This window comes from Emys orbicularis, chromosome 9 (assembly GCF_028017835.1).
Source record: "Emys orbicularis isolate rEmyOrb1 chromosome 9, rEmyOrb1.hap1, whole genome shotgun sequence".
In the NCBI taxonomy this organism is placed as follows: domain Eukaryota; kingdom Metazoa; phylum Chordata; order Testudines; family Emydidae; genus Emys; species Emys orbicularis.
In genome coordinates, this window is record NC_088691.1 from 4,950,445 (window position 1) to 4,977,294 (window position 26,850).

A 26,850-nucleotide genomic window follows, 5' to 3' on the forward strand; every position below is an offset into this window, starting at 1 on the left:
ATATGAACTGACTCTATCTAACCATAACAAAAACAATGGTGATTATTTTTAAAAATAAAATTTATTCCAGTCTGCTGAGCTCTTTGTAAATCTAAAGAGCTATACAAACGCTAAATGTTGTTATATTTGAATGCAACAAGGTTTTTTTGCTTGTTAACTGTCTTCATCACATTTGTACTCATCAGTATAATCAAATCTAAGAACACAGAGCAAAAATTTACCCTTTTTTTTCTGGATGAGTAGAACTTGAATTTCTTCCATTGGTGCCTTACTTCGCAGCAAATTTGAGTAAATCCTTCAGGGGTCTGAGACACTGCAGCCTAGCTCTGCCTCCTAAGTTATAGCCGCTCTTATGGTGTGTCTACATAGCATCTGGGTATGTCTACTCTGCGAAGTTGTCAACAAAACGTTTGTCTTTCACGGGTACTTAACCTCCCCCCCCCCCCCGCGCGCACGCGCGAAAGACAAAAGTTTTGCCGACGAAAGTAGCAGTGTGAACGCAGCTTTGTCCTGCCGACAAAGCTAACGCCGCTCACGGGGCTGGAAGTATTGCCGACAAAGTACCAACAAAGAGCGTCGACACAGCCTTGTCGCTAAAAGCTGCGTGGTGTCGACAAGCCCCCAGTGCGGGTAGACAGACATGCATTGGCTCTGCTCTAGTGCTCTACACTAAAAATTGCAATGTGGCCACTGCGGCACAGGTGGGCTTGCTCGGGCCAGCCACCTGAATATGTGCCCGGGGAGCAGGCGGAATTGCATTCAGGTGTGTAGCCTGTGCCACTGTGGCCATGCAGCTCTTTTTAGCAAGCCGGCTGGAGCTCGTGTCTACATGTGCTGAGAAGCACCCTCCGAGATGCCACGTAGACATACCCACGTAGGCCTGTTTAAAAGCTGATATTGACATCCTGTGTTGTACAGACTGGGCAGATTTTGTGTATGTGCAATGCCTGTGTCTTTTTCTCAATCTGGACAATAAAATGAATGCCTCTGGTTATTCTTGCCAGATGGAGTTTGACTCCTACCTCCTCATCTCACCCATCAATTACTTTCTGTTTTAAAAAAATAAAATAAAAAAACCACCGCGGCATCCTAAAATAATGGTCCAAAACATAACCTCTTAGCATAGAGTCACTGCCTTGTTTTGGATCATTACTGTACGGAATCATAGTATTGTTCAATTTACTGTAAAAGTTGTGCCTGTACACTTAATACAGTCAAGTGACACTGACAGTTACCCCTTAGTAGAACACTTTAAAATATGAACTCAAATCCTTTCCCAGCTTCTCCCAGTGTGTTTTGTGTTGTCCATTTGTTGAGACTGTTAATTCTTCTGGGCAGGGATTGTCTATTCTGTGTCTTCTGCAGCACCAAGCACACCGTTAGTGCTTAACAAATGATTCTCTTTATGGCCCCCGTTCAGGAAAGCAGTTAAGTACATGCGTATGTTTCACTGACTTCAGTGGGACTTAAACACATGCTTAAAATGAAGTATCTGCATTAGCGGCTTTCTGCAATGGGCATGTTTTCTTGAACCGACCTGTTTTTGGTCACTGGGTCCTATGCTGCTTCAGCCTGAATAAAGTATTACGTGGATTTTAATCTCCTGTCAATCAATGAATGCCTTTGTTTGTGTGTAAATGGGTTAAAGCTCCTTAAATATGCATATCTGAGTTTCTTGCCTTTCATATGGTAATTGTTTTAAAAGGGTTTTTAGGGCAGTCACATTGCATTAGTCCAAGCCTATGTGAGAAATGCCTCCGTGTGACTTTGCATGACACAAGACTTTGCAGTGTATTACATCTTGCTTATTCTAGACATTCTTACGGTTCCCATGAAACTGATCGTAAAACTTGGTTTATTTTCATTACCAATTCGGAGTCAAACAGTTGCAGAAACAATAGATCAAATTCCAATCTCCATTACACTGCTGTAAAACCAGAGTAACTGGAGGCAGAATTTGGCCCATTGTTTTGTTGTTTCCAGATAACCCCAAAATTCTAACATGTACTGGCACTTTCCTTGATGTTGGTTCATATTGATATTAACCAGCACTTCTAGGATCTTATGATAAAATCAAGACTACTCCGAGATTAAGATAGAATTAAAAAAGGCCTCCAATGGGGGATAACTCTGTGTTATATGGGGGAGAAACAGGTCCTCGTTCTGTATGTAAAAAACAATATAAACTGTAAAAAACACAAAGTTGAGTGGGCACAGGGAAGAGTAGCAAAGACTGCATGAACCATTGCTACACTGAGAAGCAGACTAGTAAAATATGAAGGAAGGTAGAATTCTAGAAAGGCCAAGTTTGCTTTATATATATCTACATAAAAAAAGTAATGGCATCTTTTAAATGTCTCTCTATTTTTCTGTTTGTCAGTGACTGTTCTTGCCATATTCCATGAGCTTCAGGTTGATGTTGAGCTGTATGCCCTTCTCTTTGGTGAAAGCGTCCTCAACGATGCCGTTGCCATAGTCCTGTCTTCGTAAGTGTGTTCTGTTTTTTTAATTGTTGTGTATGTCACATGTGAGACACTAAAAATCACCTGGTCTTGCATCAGAGAAAATAGAAATATCAATATTTATAATAATCAGAATTCATTACTAATCCACCTAATACAATCCTCTGCATTAATCACTCTCGAATTAGCCTATCAATGAAAGACTGCTGCTGGGAATTGAAAGCAACACTGAGGCCATAATTACAGCTATTACAGTGCATGTTTTATTATTTATTTATTTTTGCCTATTGAATGAGTCAATAGGAAATCTTAACACCCACCTGTAATGTGAAAAAGGAACAACACGTCTGCTCTTTTGCTGTGGCATCCTGCTAATGCTACTCACGGGTGAGATCACTCTCAAATAATTCTCCACCCACACACACTTGCTTTTCCTCTAGTGGAAATTCTTGGGAAAGCAGCTGCTTCCTTTCACCTTCCACATGCCATTGCATTGAGAAGAAGACAGTTGTTGCAACTGTAGTTAATATCTGGACTGAGAGCACCAGTGCCAGAAATTCAGTGTCTCCTTAAATCAAGTGGATGCTTTCAAACTTTTCTGCATCTGTAACATATTTTTCCTGCATATTCATTGTATTTGTTATCATGAAAGTTTTGTTTTGAAATATATAGTATTTGTGATCATGGCAGATTCATTTATGGTTAAGATGAATGCAGAAAATAATTTAGAACTTCTGAAACATTTGAGAACCCAGACTGGTAATTGTCCACATTTTAATTACAATGTGTGGACCAGTCCTGCACCTCGTATCTGAGCAGTACTTACTAAATTGAATAGCCTATTGATGTCTCTTCGACTATTTGTATTAATCTCTTTTTGTTTTTATATTGGGTCCATCACCAGAGTATGTAAGTGTTGCATGATCCAGCCATATTTAAGACGTGTCCCAGCATAAAACTGAACATTAAGGGTGTGTGTTGCAAGGTTCTGGGTGAGAGTAGGTGAATATGTTGCACATCACAATGATGAAATTCAGGGCTGGTCTACACACCCACTTGCCTGTGTGAACCTAAATAAATAAATCAATTGTAATTCATCCCTTTTGTTGCAAGTTCTGTATGTGGAGGCTCATATTTCAGATTATGAGCATCCTCTTCTGATTAAATTAAATCGAAATAAAACACTCTTATTCAGAAATCAGAGCATTCACTTGTACAACTTGTACCAGAATAAAAATGGTGTGAGCTACAATCCATTGAGTTATTTTGGTGCAAGTTTGTGTGTAGCCCTCCCCTCGAAATGGGGAGGAGTGACAAAGGTAGAAGTGTTTTAGGTGACCTAATACATATCCCTTTAGCAATGTCTAACAGACAGAAACACACTTTTTAAATATACCCTAGGTTTGTAAGTATAGAGTGCATTACTGTAACTAGTTGATTACATTGAAGACCTAAATATATAATCTACAAGGATTTCTCTTTATGTGGATTTGATGCATACCAATTGCTCAGAGCATACTGACCAGGCTTACCTACCTTTAGTAAGTTAGCTACAGAAATCTCTTCCTTGACACAGAAAAAAGAACTCATTTTTAAGTGTAACAGGAGAGTCAACTCAGTCTTGCTTGCAGTTGGAGATAATTACTGTGCTAGGAGTCCAAAGCTTTGATTTGTTGTCTCCCATTTACTGGGGTAGTTTTTGAATATTTAACAAAAAAAGGCAAGACTTTGGAGACTGCTTAGGTAAAATTCTGGAATTGCATGTAGGCTTAGATCCTGCCTGCCCCAGCATCTCCAGGACAGCTTTCCTCCTCTTAGGGTTTGTCTGTACTACAAGCGCTTCAGTGGCACACCTACAGCGCTGCAGTTGTGCTGCTGTAGCATACTGTGGATGCTTCCTACAGCGATGGAAGGGGTTTTCCCATTGCTGTACTTAATCCAGCTCTCTGAGAGACAGTGGCTATACGTTGATGGAAGAATTCTTTAGTTGACTTAGCAGCTTCTACACTGCGGGGTTGGTTGGCTTAACTTTGTCACTCAGGAGGGTGAATTTTCCAGACCCATGAGTGATGTAGCTAAGTCAACCTAAATTTTAAGTGTAGTAAAACCATTTCCAATCTCCCCTCAGGGTTGAAAGGAGGGGAATGAGTTGGATAGTTAGCTGTGTTGTGGTGCATTTGCATTACCTACTTCTATTTCAGTCACGAAAGGTGCTTTGTAAATGCAAATTCTATTCTGCTCTCACTTTCCTACTATAAAAAGGGGAAAACTGCATGCATAGTTGTTGGGTTTTTTTTAAACATTTAAGTTTTTTGCTGCTGTTGCTTAGGAAAGAACTAAGAAAAGATTAACATTAGAATAGGGTGCTGCAGCATGCATTTAAAAAGCCTTAAATTGGATAGTTTACCGTTAAAATTCAATCTAGTAATAATGTGAATCTGTTGAAATGGTGGGTCAGGAGAAAACCACAAACTGCAGTTTAACTAAAGTTTTAATGTGGACAGAAGCTATGTGGGGCATTGAAATCGCCAAAGCCTCTGTTGTTATACTTGTTGCTAAAGCCTGAAGCTGTTTATCACCGTAGTATCTGAGCACCTTCCATAGAAAATCAATAGAGAAGTCCCTATTGAGCGTCATGGAGTCTCTGGCACTTCTCCCTTTACGGGGCAGGTTTTGGAGTCTGGTGGGCTTTGGTGGAGTGGGGTTGGGAAGGCTTTAGGAATAAAAGTTGTGATTGAATTGTTGCTTATGGTGGAAAGGCTTTCTCAAAGAGAGAGGCTTTGCAGGGTTTCCTAAAGATGGTCAGGGTCTGGTTTTGTTTGATCTCCTCTGGAAGACTGTTCCATAGGCAGATCACCTGAGCTTTGTGATCTGCATTGTTCCCAAGGAGCACGGCTATCACAGGTTCATGGATCAAAACTTGGTCTTTGATGTAACTGGGGCTTGATCCATGAATTACTTTGAAAATTAGGACCAAGGACATAAACTGGCATCAGGAGCTGACCGGGAACCAGTGAGGGACTTGAGCACAGGCCTGGTGGGCTCACGGCAGCCTGAGCCATGGAGAAGGGAGCAGCTGCAGTCCGTACCACCTGGATCCTGTGCATCGTCTTCACGTTCAGCTTCCAGTACCATGAGCTGTGGTGATCCAGCCTGCAGAGGACACATGCGAGGGTCACTATGGCCAGGTCCTCATCTGGGAGGAAGGGGTGACGTTTCCTAGCAAGCTGCAGGTGAAACTGAGGCCACCTGACCATCCAAGCTTAGCGGGGAGTCACGCAGGGCCTTGAGCCTTCACACCACTTTGATGAATGGGGCTGTGTGCCTTCAGTGGAAGGTGGTGACAATGTCTTGGCCGCCTCTTCAAAGCTTTTCTTCTTTTCAACCCGCATCACTTCGATCTCACCAGGGTTCAGCATGAGCCGGTTGGTCTTCGTCCAAGAGCCAATTTCCTGTAGGCCTCCTGGCATTTTAGTAGTGGGGGTGGCTGTATCATTTGAGAATGAGAGAGAGAGTTGAGTGCCACCAGCATACTGTTGGTAGCTAAGCCCATGGCATCCCAGTGGTCTCATGGAGATGTTGAAGACAGGATGGATCCCGGCAGGTGAGGGCCTTTAGAGAGGAGGAGCAGTTACCATCATCACTCTCTGAGCGCTGGAAAAGAGCAACTCCTGCTGCTGCGTCATGTAGAGTGTTAGCAGTCCCTTATTGTCCACTGTGTCACAGGCTGCAGAGAAGGCCGTCAATGTGAGTCTGGAAATCTTACCTGTGTCCACAACTGTGAGGAAATCATCTTTTAATGCCACTAGAGCTGTGTCCTGGTGCAAACCCTTATTGTGAGGGGTCCAGGAGGTTGGCTGATGTCACACATTGTTGGAGTTTAGTGGTTTCTACTTTCTCAGTGATTATGCCCAGGAATGAGGGGTTGCAGATGTGACGGTAGTTAGGGAGATCTTCAGGGTCACGCGTTGGCTACTTGAGGATTGGTGAACTATTGAATTTTTCAAGGAGTTTGGTTGGTGTGCTTCTCAGAAAGAGGCATTGACTGTTCCCATTCACTTTTACCAGCCAGGAGGAGCATGGATCTTTCACAGTTGTGGCTCTAATATTTTTCAGGGCTTCTTGAGCTTTGGCATGGGTGATGGGACCCAGGGGTTCATTCTGGAGTCTGTCTTGGCTTGCAACATACAGAGTATCCTCTGGGGATTAGCTGTGCCAGGGTAGGATCAGAGGTTGCATTGAGCCATGTTCCAGTGATATAAGCAAAGCCAGGTGTTTCATCCAAAAGGAGACCAGGGATGGTGCTGGTTTTCTTGATGACTGACCTTGCATTTGGCAGCAGGAGCTTCAGGTTATTTTTTTCCTCCTCCATTGAACGATATTATTGATCAAGAATTTGGCTTTAGGTGCCTAGGATGTATCCTAGTGGGTGGTGTTCTAAGCAGTTGTTTCCTCAACCCAGTGACAGTGAGGACTTGGGAAGAAGTGGGGTAATGGGGTTCGAGGCCCTTTCAGGGGCTGGTCTTCCATGTTGCCACATTCCTAGAGTCTGGCCGTGTTGTGCTGTAGTCCAGAAGATTTGCATTATGGTCCTTAAACAGGCACCATAGACAAAGGATGGTGGTGTACTGCTGGGTTGTGGTGGGAAGGGGGGCATTTCCTCCCTTCTCATTTTACCCTCTTCTTTGTCATCACCACTTCCCATTTCTGGACAGGCTGCTGTTGTGGGGAGGATATGGAGCTGAGAGGGTTTGGTGCCAGTAGGGAACTGGGTAGCCAACAAGGTGGAACAAGCCCTTTCAATTCTCTAGATGCTGGGGGAGGGAGAGAGTGAGACGCAGAATCAGACAACAAAATAAAAAAATCTAGTAAAGTTGTGAAGATGTTTGTAAAGGCTCCCAGCTCAGCTTGTGGCCATGACAGAGCCCCCATTCTGCTAGAGTAGATCTAACTCTGTATCAAACCTAATCTTGACCGATAATGAGGAGTTGATCACAGAACTGAAATTAGTGGTTGTTTAGGTGCAAGTGGTCATGACTTGATTACGTTTGTTGTGTGTAAATAGAATAACATCCAAACCAGTAATATATGGTGCTATAAAGGGTCAAATCCACAAAGCTGAAAACAATTTGAGCCAAATCAGCTTGGAGAATGATAATTGGGAACTATTGAAGAATATTTTACTAGATGCCACAAGTGAGACAGAAAGCTATGCTGGTTAAAAAATCAGCCTGGCTTAGAGGAGAAGTGAAAGCTGCTATAAATATATATAAAACAATTGGAAAAAAAGGGGAAGTTGATTTAATGAATACAAATTAGAAACTAGGAATTGTAGAAAATTAATAAGGGAAGCAAGAGGACACAAGGTGAAATGTATGGCCAGCAGAATTAAGGACAATAAGGAGTTTAAGTATATTAGGAGGGAAAAGAATCCTATTAATAATATTGGTTCATTACTAGATGGCAATGGTAAAATTGTCAGTAATAATGCAGGAGAAAAAAAAATTCTATATTTGGTAAAAAGCCAGGTGATATATTCCTATCATATGATATTGATGAAATACTTTCCATTCCAACAGTAACTCAGGAGCCGCAGCCACTGAAGTTAGACATTTTAAAATCATCCAGTCTGCATACCTTGCATCCAAGTGTTTTGAAAGAGCCGACGAGGAAGCTCTCAGACCATTAATACTCATTTTCAATCAGTCTTGGAGCACTGGGGAAGTTCCAAAGGACTAGAAGACAGCTAATGTTGTGCCAATATTTAAAAAGGGTAAACAGGCTGACCTGGGTAATTACAGGCCTTTCAGCCTGATATCGATCCCAGGCAAAATAATGGAATGGCTGCTATGGGACTTGATTAATAAAGAATTAAAGGGGAGGGTAATAGTGAATGCCAGTCAACATAGGTTTATGGGTTTTATCTTTTTTTGATGGGAGTGTAAGTTTGGTTGCTAAAGGTAATAGTGTTGACGTAATATACATAGACTTCTGCATGGCATTTGACTTGGGACTGCATAACGTTTTGATTCAGGAACTAGAACACATCAACACATCACCCATTAATGGATTAAAAGCTGGCTAACTGATGGGGCTCAAAGTGTAATTGTAAAGGGAAAATCATACCGAGCAGTTGTGTCTGTAGTGGGGTCCCGCAGGGATCAGTTCTTGGCCATGCTCCATTTAGCATTCCAATGACCTGGAAGAAGACATAAAATCACTACTGGTAAAGTTTGAGGTAACACAAAGGTCGGGAGGTGGTAAATAATGAAGAGGGCAGGTCACTGATACAGAGCGATCTGGGCGCAAGCAAACAATACATGTTTCAATATAGCCAAATGTCAGGTCATATATCTAGGGACAAAGAATGCAGGCCATGCTTACAGAATGAGAGACACTATCCTGGGAAGCAGTGGCTCTGAAAAAGATTTGGGTGTTGTGGGGGATAATCAGCTGAACATGAGCACCCAGTGTGATGCTGTGACTAAAGGGGCTAACGCAGTCCTTGGATGCATAAACAGGGAACATTGAGTAGGAGGAGAGAAGTTATATTATCTCTTTGTTTGGCACTGGTGCGATCACTGCTGGAATACTGGGTCCAGTTGTGGTGTTCCCAAATCGAGAGGGATGTTGAAAAATTGGAGAGGGCTCAGAGAAGACCCACGAGAATGATTAAAGGATTGGAGAACACCTTACAGTGAGAGACGTACAGAGCTCAGCCTGCTTAGCTTGTGAAAGAGAAGGTTAAGGGGTGACTTGATCAGTCTGTAAGTAACTACAAGGGGAACTAGACAAATTCAGACTAGAAATGAGCAAATTTTTAACAGTGAAACTAATTAACCACTGGCACATCTTAGCAGGAGTGGTGGTGGATTCTCCAACTCTGGACGTTTTTAAATCAAGACTGGATGTTTTTTGAAAAGCTCTGCTTTAATCCAACCACAGCTATTGGACTTGAAGCAGGAATTAATTCAGGGAAGTCCTATGACCAATGTTATGCATGACGTCAGATTAGATACAATCTGGCCTTAAAATCTATGCCTTCAGGGACAGCAAACGACAGTAGGAATAGTATATTTGATTTTTATGTGCCCATGTCCGTGTTGTCTGGACATCATAGATAGCTGCAGCATCCTGTTAACTTAAACTTCACACAGTGGGCATCACAAACAGCCCTTCTCAATGTACTCCTCCCATGCCGCCAAACAACTGTAAATGAACTAGCAATTGTGCACAGCTTAGTGTCCAAAAAGGTGTCTTGCGCCAGGATGAGAGGGTCACTAAATTTGGGGTATTGCATATCATCAGGAGGAGCAAGTTTCACAGTTGGGGAGCCTCCCTGGAAACTTCTCACGGCCAGTGAGACCATCTGGGCTTGTTGGTAAATGGGCCTTGGCTGTTCCCAGGCATCATGCTGCTTTTTAGGGAGATAGGGTCCAAGAGAAGGTGAGTCACATGAGGCACTATAGTTTGAGCCAGCATAGTTCACAGAGCACAGGTGTAATATGCTCTCACTACCCACTCTAGGAAACAGGTGGGCTGCTACATTCTGGACTATGCTGAAGTGCCAACATGGGCTTTAAGGGTAGCCCCAAGTAGAGCATATTTTAGCAGAGTGGCATGGAAATGGCAAAGGCATGGATGACTGTGGTGAGGGGTCAGTATCCTCATGGAATGGCTCCTGCCTCCTGGCTACCTGCAGGTGACAAACAGTAGAATAAACCTCCTCAAAACCCAATAGTATAGGTGGCTCCAAAAGTACAGTGAGAGCTTGATTTGGTTCCTCGAGCTGGTGCGATGTGTGCTGAGAAGTCAGGTGCAGTCTCAGCGTGGCTTCAACACACTACTTGAAGTCCCCTTTTTGCCTTTTATCCCATGTTTCTCCATCTTTTTGAGATCGTCATCAGTAGAAGCCATGGCAACAGCCATTAGATTAACATGCAGCTCCACACACCTTTCTTTCCTTCCAAACTAAGGAGTGTTCATTTCTTCCAGTTCAATCGTAGCATACCAGCCGGCGGGCGACAACAGCCACACGTTTGATGTCACAGCAATGTTTAAGTCCATTGGCATCTTCCTTGGGATATTCAGTGGCTCTTTTGCAATGGGAGCTGCTACTGGAGTAGTCACAGCTTTAATATCCTTTTCATTGGTATTTCAGAAAGCGTATTCCATGCTATTAGAATGTGTTTCATATAATCATAAGCGTTTATGATTTTCTGTTCTAGTTTAATGAAAGCTACTAAAGTTGTGTGATTAGAGGGAAGCCATGTAATGTTACCCATTGTACAGAACATGGTCTGATTTCCTTGCAGTGTACAGTTTCTTTCTACATCACAAACATTATATCATTGGGACAGTTAATATAGACCACTTCATTTTATTTGAAGGAGATTTCAGATACTACCCATTGTTCATAAGTTGCAGCTTAGTTTATCTAAGTCCTGCACTTGTTATATAGCTCTACAAAAGGTATATTGGGAGTTAAATTCAGTGTGACTTCTTGTGTGAGTCAGGCAAGCAGGATCTGGCCTGATATATATACAGTAACTCCTCACTTAAAGTCGTCCTGGTTAACGTTACATTGCTGATCAATTAGGGAAGATGCTCGTTTAAAGTTGCGCAATGCTCCCTTATAACGTTGTTTGGCAGCCGCCTGCTTTGTCCACTGCTTGCAGGAAGAGCAGCCCGTTGGAACTAGCTGGTGGGGGCTTGGAACCAGGGTGGACCAGAAGCCCCGCATCAGCTCCCTATACCCCTAAAATTCACTTTGACAGAAAAGCATGCTTAATTTTGCTTGTTCTGATTTCTCTGCATACACAGTACTTCAGCACTCAAAAATAACATTTGTCCCTTTAGACTAAAAATAATCAGTTGTGCAATACTGTACATGTACTGTACATATATATAGTCTTTTGTCTGATGAAAAACATTTCCCTGGAACCTAACCCCCCCCCCCCATTTACATTAATTCTTATGGGGAAATTGGATTCGCTTAACATCGTTTTGCTTAAAGTTGCATTTTTCAGGAACATAACTACAGTGTTAAGCGAGGAGTTACTACTGTACCTGGCACAATCAACATTTTAAAGGGAAGATAAATACTTCTGTAGTGATTTTAGGTACACCTGAAATATGAATGCCCATGTATATTACCAAGTTGGGGACAGTAAGTCATCAAGAAAGTTTTCTGTAATTCTTTAAATCAAAAGTTTACATTACATCTCAATTCTTGGATTATGTGAAGTTAATTGCCATAGGACTGATCCAACAGTTATTAAAGTCAATAAATATACTCCCACCCTAACTCAGTGTAAAAAAAAACAAAAAATGGGCTTATCACCATGTCCTTACTCTGCCACTGCCCTGCTGTTAGTATGGGCTCTCTCTGCCTCTCACCTTGCCGTTTGGAAATTTGTCCTGATAGGTTTGGGCTCTACCATAATATAAATGTCTGATACTCAGAAAATAAGTTATAGTGTGAGTCTTCCTGTTTATTTGTTGTATGTAGTGTAGCTACAATCTGCTGTGTTAATATATTGTCCTTAACAGTCTTCAACGTCACCAAGTTTACCAAACTCCGTGAGTTCCCCTTGCTGGAAACTGGTTTGTTTTTCTTGATGTCTTGGAGCACATTCTTGCTGGCTGAAGCATGTGGTTTTACAGGTAAGATACAGCGTGTTAGCTGCTGCAAATGGGTAGGAGAGTTAGGGATTCGTATAGCTGAGAGACACATTAACACATATGTGTTGAACTACTAAATGGCTTCCCTATGCTCAAATGTATTTATTGCAGCCAATAATCTCACTCAGCATCAAGTAACTTACACTACAGCACAAAACTTATCATGTAGCCTAGAGGGAAAAAATCTAGTGATTTCCCCCCCCCCCCCCCCCCAACCGCTCCAAATTTAAATTGTGTACATTTCATGAGTCTCTTGGGAGAGAAGACTAGAAGAAAGGAATACAAAAGTTATAATTATTTCAATATTTTAGTGTTGCATAAAAATCAGGAAATATAAATAAGTAACTCTTGTTTCCCATTTTACGTACAAAAGTTTGACTGTGGAGTTCTGATCCCCAGGTGTGGTAGCAGTATTGTTCTGTGGAATCACCCAGGCCCATTATACCTATAACAACTTGTCTACAGAGTCTCAGCATAGAACTAAACAGGTAAGAACTGTTCAACCTCTGTGAATATCAAATTCACTTTTCTCTCTCCTTTGCAAGAACTAGTTGGGTTTTCTGAATGTGCCTGGCTTTTATTAAAAATCACTTTTGTGGACGTATTTTACAGGCAGGAGAGCACCTTTGTCTTATTGCAAGATAACTAACTACGTTTATTTTTTTCTTTAGCTGTTTGAGCTTCTGAATTTCTTGGCAGAAAATTTCATCTTCTCCTACATGGGACTCACATTGTTCACCTTCCAGAATCACGACTTCAACCCTACTTTTATAGTGGGAGCCTTTGTATCCTTTGGAGCAACCCAGTTTAGTGGGCGTTTCAGGCAGGAGTAGGTCAGGGTGTAGTAGGGAGCATTTGATGCACAGTAACATGGTTTACACAGCCAGTTGGTGCATAGTGGGTGAGTGTGCTGTAGATATACACCCCAGCTTACTGCACACTACCTGTCTGTATAGACAAGCCCTTATGCATTTTTGTCTCGGTTGGTGATTTTTAAAGATGTCAATTTCTGCTTTTGCCAAGCTTTTATGTCCGTTACTTGAGTCCATGTCAGTGGATATTATAACCACCTCAGCCTGAAACTCTGCATTGAATTATAAATGTGCTGTTGAGGAACTAAGGGTTATCACGTGTTCCTGTGGCACTAAATAAAACTGTAGTGGTTTTGCAAGATGGAACGCTTCCTGGTAGAAAAAGCCATTTACATCCGACTTTCTCTGTTGATCAGGATCGACTGTTAAGCTTGGCTAATATCTGAAAAATTCCTCTCAAATCAGCAGCATGAAAGCGTGAGCTGGTGCCTACAAGTAATGCGCTAAAGGCTTTGCTGTTCTGCATGGGCTTGTGCTAATGCAGACCGGGGGCTTGTCCTCAGACAAATAAAAGGGAATCTGGATGTCTCAGAACAAAGAGTGAGGGTTGTGAGGCGTTCAGTTTGGGATTGTAGGGAAACCAGGACAGCCTTGTAAAATTGTCTTCTCCCGTTTGCCTGGGTTGAGTCACTTGCTTTGGATGGATGAGTAAAATATCATGAGCTTTTTCTTTGTCAGGGTTGGAGAAGAGATATTGTGGCGGATGTGGTAAATGGTCGTGATTTTTTGCAAGGCTGTGCCAATGTGCCAAGGGGATGGAGAGCAAAGAAGTCCTGCCTGGGGAAATAGACAAGAGTAGTATATTGCGCCTCTGCAGTGGAAACTGGCTTAGGGAGTGGGGACGTTCATGAGCACTATGATGAAAATGTGTCTCATGCAATTCATGACATTCGGGAAAGAAAATAAAAGCTGGAAGGGTTTTTTCATGTTATTGTAGGCAGAACTGGAACCTGGCTACAAGGTCATTGTTACCGCGGGGGGGCTTCAGTATTAAAAGGTACAGTTTAAAAGGGAAAGGCAAAAATGTGAAGGGGTTGGATCTCCAAGGCTGTGAAAACTGTGTGAGAATATTCCCCGCTGGCTGGACTCTTACAGCTTTCATTTCACGGGATAATCTGTAGGGACTGGCCCTTTCCTAGAGCATGTGTCCTTCAAACTCCAGCAAAGTTTGGAAATCTGGTACCCTTGGGAGAGTGACTTGAGCAGAAGGATGGACGTAGTCGGGATACCTTGAACTCCAGAAAGGTCCCTGAGGATGATAAAGTTGCTGTAACTGTTGCTAGGTGACACATATGCAGCTAATAGTTTTTGAGGTTGAACAAGAGCTGGAGGGGAGGGTATGGAATGGAGAACTAGTGATTTTTTCCCCCCTCTTCCCTGCTATGTAATTTGCACTGTATTCTTTGTCTCGTTTCTTTTGTTTATACTTGTCTCTTTATGATTATCTTGAACTGCAGTCCTGGATTCTGCTTAGCTAAGATTGTAGTTTGCCCCTCACCGGGATATCGGAGCACCTGAAGCTGGGTTACTATCCATTAATTGCAATGGACGGGACACTTTTCAAGTTTCTTAAGAATCCTGGTGTACAGTAGAAATTGACTTTGAATGCAGATGTAGGGTATATTGGGAAATGAACTGAAGAAAAAATGTCCTTAATGTGTGTACAAATGTAGCTTGCCATCTTCCTGGGAAGAGCTGCTAATATTTATCCCCTGTCCTTTTTACTTAATTTGGGGAGAAGAAACAAGATTGGAACAAATCTCCAGCACATGATGATGTTTGCTGGTACGTTACCCCAGTCCCTGTGTCTCTTCCCTGCCACTCCCTCTCATGAATCCACAAGTAACCACCCTGTGTCAACAGCCTGAAACATTCTTCCTCCAACTTTAAACTCAGCTGGGCTACGTGTGAAACCAGGGCCGCATGTCAGATATCCACATCCTAACTAGTTAATATAAATGTATCAGTTTTGAGTACAGTTCTTCTCTGACATGCAAAATGGCGTAGTGCTTAAGGGGCCAGGATACATTCTCAGCTCTGCCATGACCAGCTGTGACCTCGGGCAAAACGCTTGACCTCTCACTGCTTGTTTTCCTCATCTTTAAAATGGGGATTGTAATGCCAGCTTCACTCAACTCATCGGGGCACTTTGAGATCTCCAGTGGCAGATGCTCTGGAAATGCAAAGGATGATGAGAACTTGATTGCAGCCAAGAGTAACCTGGCCGGCAGAATGGGTGCGGTTAGTCTAGGGAGAGGATTGTAGGATGCCAAGGGTACGCATCTTAGATTAAATAAGCCCCTGTTTGGGGCTTGTAGAAACCTGGAGATGGACAGTGGGAACCAGCATGGGCTGCAGATTTCAGGAGGCTACTGGAGTTCACCACTTTGCCTTTCCTCTCAGGATTGCGAGGCGCCATGGCTTTTGCCTTGGCTATTCGAGACACTGCCACCTACGCTAGACAGATGATGTTCAGCACAACACTCCTCATTGTGTTTTTCACCGTATGGGTTTTTGGCGGTGGCACTACAGCCATGTTATCTTGCTTGCATATCAGGTGAGTCAGACCTTTGTCCCCCATCCTCTCTTTTCCTAGAATGCAGTGATCCCCCTGGAATCCGGTGCAGTATTGTAGCAGGACTCAGTATTATTTGGTTCCTTCCAAGGTGCAAGTCTCTGTGATTTCCCCACTCTGGAATCTCACAATTGGGCCTTAAAACTGAAACAGTCGTCATTTCTAATCCCCTTATCCCATTATGGCAATCTGACATCTGTTTCCATGGAGGCAGCCACCTTCAGCTGTGTACTTTAAGCTGTCTGAGACTCAGCAGTAAGTGCTGCTTAAGCATTGGGGTCCTATAGCCCGTAGGAGTTTTTCACAGGTGTGGATGATGGGGAGATCAAAGAAACTCATCTCCTTTTGTTCCTCTCTACCACTGTTCTCCCAAACATGTAGAATTAAGGATTTTAAGGAGGGTAGAAGCTGCCTTATGTGATGCCCTGTATATGCGCACACACTCTTTGTGTTCGATGGCTTCTGCACCAAGTGATGACACCAGAAATGTTTGGGTGCTTTGAATATACATGCTGGGTGCCTCCCAGCAGAGCCACCAAACCAAAAGGCATGGGTGTGCAGAGGAGCCAACCTTTGGAGAACTGCCATTCATTTTACTGAGAGTCTGAAAATGTTCCAGCCCTTTCAAATGAGAATACAAAAGACTGAATAAAGCCTGGAATCCTGTTTTTTCACTTCCAGGCAAAACCAAAGCCGTTCAATTTTTGCATGTTCTCTTATGTTTGTATGGAAGACTGCTCTGTTATACAAGTGAAATGAATCCTCTTCACCACTGGGTGTCGCTGTAGATACATACTGTACTGTGGTAACTGGCAAATACTCAGTAGCAGAGTGGAAGCAATAGGTAAATTCGGTTCTGAAATAAAGTGTTCCTGATGGTGGTTACCCTTGGGCATCAGTGCGCAGGTTCATTTTCGTAAACCCTGCCCACAACTAAGGCCAGTCTAGATAGAGTCATCAAAACACCTCAGTCACTTTATCTTGGGCATCTACCATGCTTCCTTCCGCCGCGCCCCCCCCCACCCCCCCCGGGAGGAATACTAGAAGTACTACACCTCCAGAGTAACGCTCTGGGGAGAGCACGCTTCACCCTCCCCTTCCAGTGCTCCTCTGCTGAGTCCCACCCCTTGTGAGAGCAAAAAACAGGCGAGGTACGTTGGACAACTTTTTCTAGCATCATATTCATGGTTATTGGCAGCCCCACATAGTCCTGTGTATTGTAACCGTGGCCTCTGAATGCATTTACTTGTACTTATGCAGCGCTGTTAGCACACTTGTGGGGAGAGAGGGCTGGATTTTGAATATTGCGAGTGAGGTGCGTTAGCATGCTCTGGAACCATGCTCAGTACAGGCACATCAGACCACTTTCCTCACACAGCTCTGGCGCCAGTTCAGGAAAACGTTTAAGCACATGGCATACCTATATAGTCGTCAGTGGGACTTAAGCATGTGCTTAAAATTAAGCAGGTGCTTTAAGTGCTGTTCTGAATAGGGACATCAATGGACGTCAGCCTTGAGCTGCCATGATTGGTGCTAATCCAGGCCTGGGGGCGTGGCTGAACAGAGTGTGGAAACAGGAAATTCTGAAGAAGTGAGGTTCTTACCCACGAAAGCTTATGCTCCCAATACTTCTGTTAGTCTTAAAGGTGCCACCGGACCCTCTGTTGCTTTTTGGAAATTCTGAGCTAGGCTTGTGCTGCGTATCAATGTTTGTCCATTATGGGCAATCTGTCCCATGTGAGTGGAGCCAAATCTGACCCTACCCCTCTGATAGGAAAAGCTGATGAATGTACTTAACCTGCTATGAATCCAAACCTAAAAGAGAGCTCCTCTAAAGACTGTCACGCATGGCTGTGGGTTTGTTTGTGTTCACGCTAACCATTTCCTTGTGTTCTCCTCCACAGGGTCGGTGTGGATTCGGATCAAGAACACTTGGTAAATATTGTTCCTTAACTGCTTCCACATGAACCTTTATCTAGGGACTTGCACCACATGTCTGGTGGAAGAAGGTTACATAGAACCACGTGAGTGGTTTACACGTACATCCGAGTGCTCTTTCTCTCTTCCACTCCAGCCCTGGGGTAGGTGGAAGCTTTTAGTGCCATTAGGTGAAAATATGAAAGAAAGTGGGAAAAGCATCACAACACTCTGTATATTGTCACTTCCATCTGTTCCCTGGTACAGTCCCTCTCTCCCTTGCTGTAAAAAAGCTTTTCTAAACATAAGCATTGGAGCCAAAAAACTTCTACACATTTTATTTTGAATTTCAAGACATGCTATATATAGAGTGCCCTAAAGTTGGAGTGTGACTGGGTTTTAAGACCAGAACCCTAATTTTCCTGCTACTGAGGTGTTTGATCTTTAATAATACTTAAACCCTTCCTCTTCTTTATTCCAACATGTAACACTTTACAGCAGTTTCCTTTGATGATATCTTCTTTTCTGTGTCTGCCGTGCTATTCTTAACCCTCGAGTTGTCACACACTATTGTTTGTTCACACCTCTGTTGCCTTACTGCATTTGTTTATTTTATAAAACAGGAAATACTTACAGCTCTAAGATGAAGACTCATGCAGTGCCCCATCAGAATTATTAAAGTGGGTGTGACACCTGCACTGTTAGGGCTTGAGCTGCTCTGTATTTGGAGTTCTCACTGAAATCACTGGGGTTCTGCTTGCGAGGATCCCATGCACAACAACATCTGTAGGGGGGTATTCTGCTCTCTGTGATTACTAAGATACTGTTAGGAGGAGCCCAGACCCATCAGTCTGCAAGCCAAACTTCTATGAAATATTTGAGTGAAGAAAAATATTGTTGTTCAAATGGCAAAAACTGAATCCATGTGAAGCATCTGCATATAAAAATCTCTGCTGTAAGAAATTATGTCATTTGAGTAGCAAACACTGCAATGGATCAGACATTTTCTTTGTTCAGCTTCTTGATTTTTCAAAAGTAGCACACTGCACCGGTGGGCATTAAAAAACATAGCCTCTGCGCCAACAAGTTGGCTCTGTTATAGGGACAAATAACATTAGACAAGGGGGAAGGGAAGTCCTAGAATATCAGGGTTGGGAGGGACCTCAGGAGGTCATCTAGTCCAACCCCCTGCTCAAAGCAGGACCAATCCCCAGACCGATTTTTGCCCCAAACCCCTAAATGGCCCCCTCAAGGATTGAACTCACAACCCTGGGTTTAGCAGGCCAATGCTCAAACCACTGAGCTAAGCTATCCCACCCCCATCCCCACTTCTACTTCTACTTCTATTGGGCATGATGTGTAATTCCACTTTAAACTGTCGCAGGAGTGAGGGTTTGCGCTGGAAAGGTGGTAGAAGGAAGTGGTTTCTGAGGTTGAGCAGTACTAACATTTCTATTGCAAAGATTTTTTGGCTGGTCACATGGTACAGGCTGCACCTTCTTATTTCTGCTTGCTAAACTGTGTTAAAAGAAGCTTCAGATGAAATACCTCACTAGTATTAATTGCCATGTAAGCAATTGCTGAAGGCACCATAAGGATGTTACACTATTGCCAAAAGAAGATGTGTGTGTTAGCACCTTAATTCATTATTCTCTATGAAAAAGCTGGAGAACCCCTCTTCCTCGACTTACACATATCATCAGAACAATGGGTTTTCATGCCGATCCTGTTCCTAGAGAAAGAGAATTGCATTGTGCAGTCATCGTTTAACTTATGACTCTTGTTGCAGGGTGTCCCGGAAAGTGAAAGGAGGAGTACAAAAGCGGAAAGTGCCTGGCTGTTCAGGCTGTGGTACAACTTTGATCACAAGTATCCTTAATGGAAATAAGAACACATAAGAGCCAAAATCTGGCCCATCTGAGTAACCCTGTTAACTCAGCGCATGCTTTGTCCCCTGGGAGCGGAGTAGCCAGCGTTAACTGATCCATTGTTCTTCTTTACTTCTTATAATGTCTGCACCTGTGAGAATTTATCCAACTCTTACCACCCACAGTTTTATATGAATGGCTCGGCTCAAAGCCAGGCTCACAATAAGGATCACCATATGGAATTATTTAAGTTCCGTGTGTGTGTGGTTCTTGTGGCAAGAGTCCAGTAATAAGTTCTGAGGCTTTTCTCAGCCCTTTCCTGTCCTGTGAAAACATTCTGAATTTTCGCTGTGCCTGTCTCGTTTGTCCTAATGCATCGCAATGAATTAATAGTGAAGTGATTTGCCAGGCTCTTACGAAAGGTGCTGTCTGCTGGAAAAGTGGTGGTGTTGCCCTTTCTAGAAAAGGGTGTTTAACTGGGACTGTGGTCTGGTATGTTCATTACGCTAGTTTCCCCATTCATTTGGTTGCAATCGTGTTTCCTTGTGTCTTTCATTTGGATGCTTCCAAATATCTACATTTCCTCCTTTACAATTTATGTTTGGAACTGGTTGCTGTATTTTAGTTGAAGCACCATAGTCCTTGTAAAATGCTCTGTATTCTTTAATGCAGGAAGTGGGAAGAAGGCTTTTTTTTAAATAAAGAGGTGACATAAGCCTCTCGGAAACAAAATGGTTTCAACATTGAGCTTGTTCTGCTGAGCATTAGCAGGTCTCTGTGCTGCCTGGGCCAATAGCAGCTACAGCGTTTTGTCCGGGGGAAAACCACTGACTAGCATGTAGGAAGGAAGCGAATGCATCATGCAGGGGCAAACAGCTGGGCGCCAGCTCCGGCATGTGGATGCGGAACTAGATTTGGAATCCGGTCATGGTTTGAGTCTCGTCAACACTTTTGCTAACCCAGTGATGGGATTTTCCAAAGTAACTTAGAAGCACAAGTCCCACTAAAAGTCATTGGAACTTATGTTCCTTCAGTCACACAGGGCACATCTTCATTAGGAAAAAAAGATGTGTTCTTACCTGACGTTAGCTAATGTGCAGGAACTGGCTCGAGAGGAAATCCTAGTGAAGACAGGGCGGTTCGTAGTTTGCACACGAGTTAGGAGGCTGAGGTAAAGACTGGGAGAGCCCAGGGTTTGCCTTGGCCTGCTAACTTGTGTGCAAACTGCTAACCGCCTTGTCTTCACTATTTTACCTCTTGTTAGTTCCATGCAGTAGCTAACACGAGAGAAGAATGCCCCTCCTTTCCTAGAGAAGACAATGCCTTAGGCACTCTTGAAAATCCCACCCCAAACCTTTGCTGTTTGCCCTTAAACACACCCAGAAAATAGAAGATGGAAGTGACATTTCGCCCTGAGACAGTCTGCCGGAGACGCTTGCCAAAGAACAGCGATAGCGTGTGCGAAGGGATGCACACAGCAAATAGCAGAATCAGCAGCTACGCAAAGGGTCTGGCATAGACTTGACTGACTTACCTCTGTTGCTTGATGCGGTGCTCTCAGCAGGGCTGCTTGATGCTGTGTTCTTTCTTGGCTCCCTAATCAACAGAAATGTTTAAATTTTGTGCCCTGTCTCAGCTTCGTATTTCTGCCCCATGGCATTGTGTGCTTTGATTTATAAATACAGCCTTGCTCCGTCTCTGCCTTAACACACCCCACAGCTATCTGAAACCTCTGTTAACGCACAGTGGCCCTCCTCTCACAACGACACTGCCTAGTTGCTGCGGACCTGTTGCCAGATGCTTGACAAGTCCTCAGGCTTATGAAGTAAGTGTAGTACTAGTCTGCCAAATGTGTTCTTTCTACCCCAGTGTTGTGTGAATCGGATGTATTTATCTTTCTGTCCACTTTCTGGAGGATGTACACTGATTCCTTAAGTCCAGTGTTTTGGGTTTTTTCATCTGTTATCTAAAGTTATAGAATATAGTAAACGTATTTATTCATCAGCTTTTTCACTTCAACAGTGTGTTGCCAACACATAGGTCACTGTTGGGAACTATTTTGGAACTCCTGCTCCATGAAACAGCTGATGCTGGGAGCTTTATGGAAAGTCAGATGCTTAGTCTGGCAGATGAAGTACCTTCTTTGTGCATTTTGCCTTCACAGCTGAAAATAATTGGTCACAAAGTGACCGTGGCCTTAGAGGTGGTTGTGTCTTCCATACCACACGGTGATCATGACATTTACCACAGTGGATGGATTGAATTAGAAACCAGAAAATAGCCAGTCAGGGTCAAACTGTTTATAGAATCCTGACAACAGCAGTTCTTAGTACCCATAATGCATCTGGTCATTTGTGAACTGTTGTACATGATAGCCTCTTATGATGGACTCTGTCCCTACCAAGAGTTTAGTGAGAAGTGACAGCTCAGAAGAAACATTGACATGAAAGCCCTTCTTGTCCTCACTCGGTTAAGCTAATATCTTATGCCTGTGTCTTTGGATTGAGGAAGTCTTTGAGGACACGACTTTGTGGTCAGAGATGTGAAGGAGAATCCATCACTGGATACTGCTTCTCGTCTGTTGTTGGTTGTTCTCAGACTTTGGGACCAATTCTAGCTGTATGTATAAGAAACCGATAAGCAAATAAAGTCTTGATTCTGTTTATCATTCAGAATCAAGAGCAGCTGAAGGATGATGATTCTGACCTTATTTTGAATGACGGAGACATCAGTTTGACATACGGGGATTCTACTGTGAACGCAGATTCTATCACATCCGGTGGCACGTCGAGGAGGATTGTGGGAAACAGTTCTGAAGATGCTTTGGATCGGGAGCTGGCATTTGGGGACCATGAACTTGTAATACGGGGAACACGCCTGGTCCTTCCCATGGATGATTCCGAGCCTCCGTCGAGTTTGGTAGATAGTGCAAGACATGGCCCAGCGTAAGATTGACGTTGCTCGATTTAATTGACAATAATATCTGCATATGTGATCACGAAGAAATATGTACTACCTAAAATCTAATGCATGTCTCAGAATGTCTAAGCTGTATAAATATTATTTATATGGTGTCAGAAGAATATAAATATTCTCTACAAGATGGCTTGTGAAGAGCAAGCTGCAGTTTCTTAAGTTGAAAACCATGCTGACTGCACTGTGTAGAAAGAAACTAGTTTTTAGCATAATAATCTTTTGCACATGGTGGACTTCTTTTCAAGTGGTGTGATGTATGGCCTTAGGTCCCAGCTAGGTAGGGAAAGTGGCTGATTTCTCTGTTGTTAGCACTCAGAATTCAGCTTGACACAGACCAGAATGACAAATGAAATGTTGCCTTTGCTTTGCCCTACCTAGAGTTGTTAGGGAGGTGTCCGCTAAAGATGTAAATTGCTTATTAGTCACATGATGACTGTTTTGGTCTCTCATATCTCTGATTGTCAAATACTCACATTATAATATTGGCAAAATCTCTGCTCAAAGATTGGCCTGATGGTCTAGCAGCCAGCCATACTCTGCACTGCTGTATTTGAATCTGAGCTGGGGTCCCCATTTATCCAGGCCAGGAGGAGCTGTAAGGCATCATTGACTCAGAATGCTTTGCTCCTGGGAAGGAAAGGGAGCATTATGCTCTGAAGTGACTCACCCACTCTACTAAGCCACTGTTTAGATAATGGGGAATCAGCAGAAGCCATTCCCAGCCCTCCTCTGGTCCAGGGTGGGTCACCATGATGTATGGGGCCCAGAGCGTCAGTTTGTGTTTTGCTGTAGTATTTGAGGGAAAGAATTGATCACACACAAGCTGCATCAGGCTTGTTGCACAGGCTCTGTAGTTGGTGAGTTTGCATTTCAGGTGTGGCTTAAACAGCTTTTCTAGAGATAACAAACACATTTTTAACAGGTGATTGAGTTCTGAATTTTGGGAAGGGGCCATGTCTCATGCGATTGAAGCTCTTTTACTAATTAGTCATTGAGGAAACTAAATAAACGTACAAGTCTACTGCAGTTCCATGCTATACCACGGAGTCACACCTATCCAAACAGGAAGTGTAAAGGTTGTAGATTGAAACTGTACATGCAGATTTCTTAAGAGGTATTTAGAAAATGAGGTGGTACTGAAAGGGAGTCGTCCGTACTCCTGTCTAGTTGAAATTGTTGCACTTTGTTTGATACACTGCATGCTAAGGAATTACTATAATCTCCTCCCTGATTCATTTTCATGTCTCTTACTGTTTATAATAAATGTTTGTGAGTTTCCATGTTTTTACATTTTTCCAAGGAAGAGCACAGAACAATTTGCTATTTCACATTAGAGTACTGGGATTTATTCTTCAATGATGGGAATGGCTAAAGGTGCAGTGAAAATTTACAAAGCTGAGAACTCTTATTTCTTGCTTTCCCCAAGAAAAAAGTTCCAGCCTAGAACGTAACTGTGTATAATTTTAATTTATTTTTAGCCACACAATCAGCCAGTCCTTTCACAGTCACAAATACACACGCTACTGATTTCAGAGTTAGCACTGACTCACTCTGTTAAAACAAGAACGCACTTCCTCAAGGTAGCGCGGGACCTGATCCTAAGAGATGTCTGAGCACTCCCAGCTCCCAGTGACTTTGCTTGGAATTGAGAGTACTCTACACCTCTCAGATCAGGACCTGAGACCTCATTGCAGTTTTCTTTGGATGTTTACCCCCCACCACTGTTGTGGAGTGGGACATTCATGCAAAGGGGAGGAGAAACAAGGAAATATTTAGACTTTGACTGAGTGTATATTTATAGTTCAGAAAATAAAATTACCTTTTTTCATTTTCTCAGGTCTAAATAACATTGCCTTAAAATTACCGAAGTGGAACTAATATTTTGCAGTTAAAATATCCCCAAGAATTTTTTTTTCCTTTTCAAGCAAAATGTACAGGTTTTTTCTATAGGACTCCTCTAGAACTCTGTACGTTCTGCGTTTACATTTTAGGAAATAAGAATCTTCATTGCACCCAGTAAATGGCAGTTTTAGCTGTTAACATACCCATTTGTTGTTTAGTGCTAGCCGGTTTGTTCCCTGCTATGCAGGGTTTCCATGCAGTGTGAATTTTATATTATGTCTGTATCTTAACTTCATGTGTTTAAAAAAAAAAAAAAAAAAGAAAAAGAGAGAAAAAAGTTAATGTGTTGATTTTTGGCTGCCGCACCATTATACAGCAAATATTTTTTTATTTTGCCTTTTTAAAAAGAGGTAGGTTAAATAACTACCTCCTGTTTTTTCCTATGTAAGCTGGGTGCCTGTGAATTCAATTTACAAAGATCCATGCTGATCCCATAGAATGTGGAAAACGCAGCTATTGTTGTTCAGATATGCCTCTGATAAGAGTGCATCATATGATTTCTTCAGTTACTAGCTATTCAAAGCAATTTGAGATTGCTTCCCAATCTCTCCCCGGGAGGATCCACTGCTATCAGAGCACTGGAGACCCCCAGCTTTGCCCACTTAGTAGTTTCAGTGGGGAAATACCCAATCACTCCGATCCCAGTCAGAATTCCTAGAAGGGTACGTCTAGACTGCGGCTTCGAGGGTGCTTCCCAATGCAGGTAGACAAATGCACTAGCTCTGCTCAAGCTAACACGCTACAATAGCAGTGTGGCCGTGATGGCTCCAGCTAGCTATCCCCGTCCAATTCTGCCCGACCCTTCCGTACTACCAGTTTGTGCCGCTGCAGCCACGCTACTCTTTTTGGCGAGCTAGCATGTGTCTGTCTACCTGCATGGGGAAGCACCCTCCCAAATGCTGCGTAGACATTCCTAAGCGACAATTCCTGAAAATGGTTTGCAGTGTCGTTATAGCTGTGTTGGTCCCGCTTATGCGAGAGAAAGAGAGACGGTGGGTTAGGTAATATCTTTGATTGGGCGAACTTCTCTTGGTGAAAGAGACAAGCTTTTGAGGTTACACAGGTCTCAAGAAGAGCTCCACGTAAGCTCAGAAGCCTTTTTTTCCCACTAACAGAAGCTGGTCCAATCAAAGATATTACCTCACCCACTTTGCATTGAGTGTGCTGAAGTGTCCCTAGCAGCTAGGGCCTCATCTGGTACTTATTGGAAGCAGTGGCAAAAGCCTCACTGGTTTTGTCTAGCCTAGGACGAAAGGTGTGGTGTTAGAATGTGTTTGCACGCAGCCTTTATGTTTGGAACTGGTCGAGTTCAAAACTAGGCAATGCTCAACTTTTAAAACACGTTAGGAAGAAGGCGTTAGCTAATATATGCTACTGTCGTACCTTAAATCCTACCCTAGACAAGGCCTTTGATTTTGGAGTTAGGGCCTGCATGCATTGCCTCTATAGCCTAAAACCCTGTGAGAAATCAAGACTCACCTGGCAATTCCAGGTATCATCACAAGGCCGGAATTAACTCCTATTAATTAACTGTTGTTAATGTGTTTCTCTCTCCAACTTTAATACATTAGCTACAGTATTTGAATTGCCAACGCATTACTACAGTCCTAGGCTTTTGATGTCAATTAACATTTTAATTGATTATTGAAGTACTTTAGAGAAATATTCCAGTGTGTATATTTTTGTGTAGTCAGGAATTATATTGTGCGTTAAACATAATATAAGGACTGCTTTAAAAATAAAAACGGAATGAGTGAATCAATCAAAGCTGAGACTCAGGAGTGACTTTACAGAAACAGCTCAAACTAACAGTAAACTATTTCCTTTATCCTGTTGTAGTGGAGAATACAGAGGGCTTGATCTTCAGTGGTGTTGAGAACCTACAGTTTCCACCTACTTCAAAGGAAGTGGTGAATGCTTAGCACCCCTGGCATTCAAGCCTGTAGATCTTTTGCCAAATATGTAAAACAGCCCCAGATACACAATTTTACAATGCTTTTATAAAAATTTAGAGATGTCACCCCTTGAGAATCCTCTCATCTGTAAATTGAATTGACTTGGGTTTTGCACATGAAAAAGCACTGTTGATCAAGTTTTGATTTCTTCTAGTATTGTTGAATTGTCCAGTAATGGCATTAACTTCAGTAGTTGTGGTGTTTGTGCAGTTGGTGTGTGATAGTTGATGATCATTATTGCACCTTCTGTTTACGCTGACTAAATTTTTTACTGTTGCATTGTACTGTGAAAGAAGGATCCTAGGCCTATAAAAAGTTCTTTTTTTCTTGAATAAGTCTGTAGTGTTTCTTTAATTCACAGGGAAATAAAAACCTATAACAAATGTAACAGAGACATGACATTTTTGCATTGTTAAAAGAATTTTTCACAGCAGTGTGTGATAAATGGATAAGTGATCAGCCACTGCTGCAAATCACTGACATTGCATAGCGTGTGGTTTCTTCCAATTAGAACTATTTTATTTGGAGCAGTAGGTTGGAATATTAAAAGATGTTCACAACTTGACTGTCCCAACATCAATACAACTTTGGAGTGTGGAAGGTAAGCAGGATGGGAAATGGCTGGTGATATTATTGCTT

The 26,850-nt window shown here is 42.7% G+C and overlaps 1 protein-coding gene across 1 annotated transcript in view; it reads left to right on the forward strand.

The window, feature by feature from the left end:
* SLC9A6 (solute carrier family 9 member A6) overlaps window positions 1-26,594 on the forward strand; it is a 40,408-nt gene extending 13,814 nt beyond the window's left edge. The window contains exons 6-16 of the mRNA XM_065410338.1: window positions 2,381-2,486; window positions 10,458-10,599; window positions 12,023-12,128; window positions 12,546-12,634; window positions 12,818-12,931; window positions 14,692-14,803; window positions 15,422-15,575; window positions 17,498-17,528; window positions 19,300-19,379; window positions 21,098-21,203; window positions 22,052-26,594. Of these exons, the coding sequence (XP_065266410.1) occupies window positions 2,381-2,486; window positions 10,458-10,599; window positions 12,023-12,128; window positions 12,546-12,634; window positions 12,818-12,931; window positions 14,692-14,803; window positions 15,422-15,575; window positions 17,498-17,528; window positions 19,300-19,379; window positions 21,098-21,203; window positions 22,052-22,327 (1,316 nt within the window). The 3' untranslated portion in view covers window positions 22,328-26,594. The remainder of the gene's footprint in view (window positions 1-2,380; window positions 2,487-10,457; window positions 10,600-12,022; window positions 12,129-12,545; window positions 12,635-12,817; window positions 12,932-14,691; window positions 14,804-15,421; window positions 15,576-17,497; window positions 17,529-19,299; window positions 19,380-21,097; window positions 21,204-22,051) is intronic.
* The last annotated feature ends 256 nt before the right edge of the window (window positions 26,595-26,850 follow it).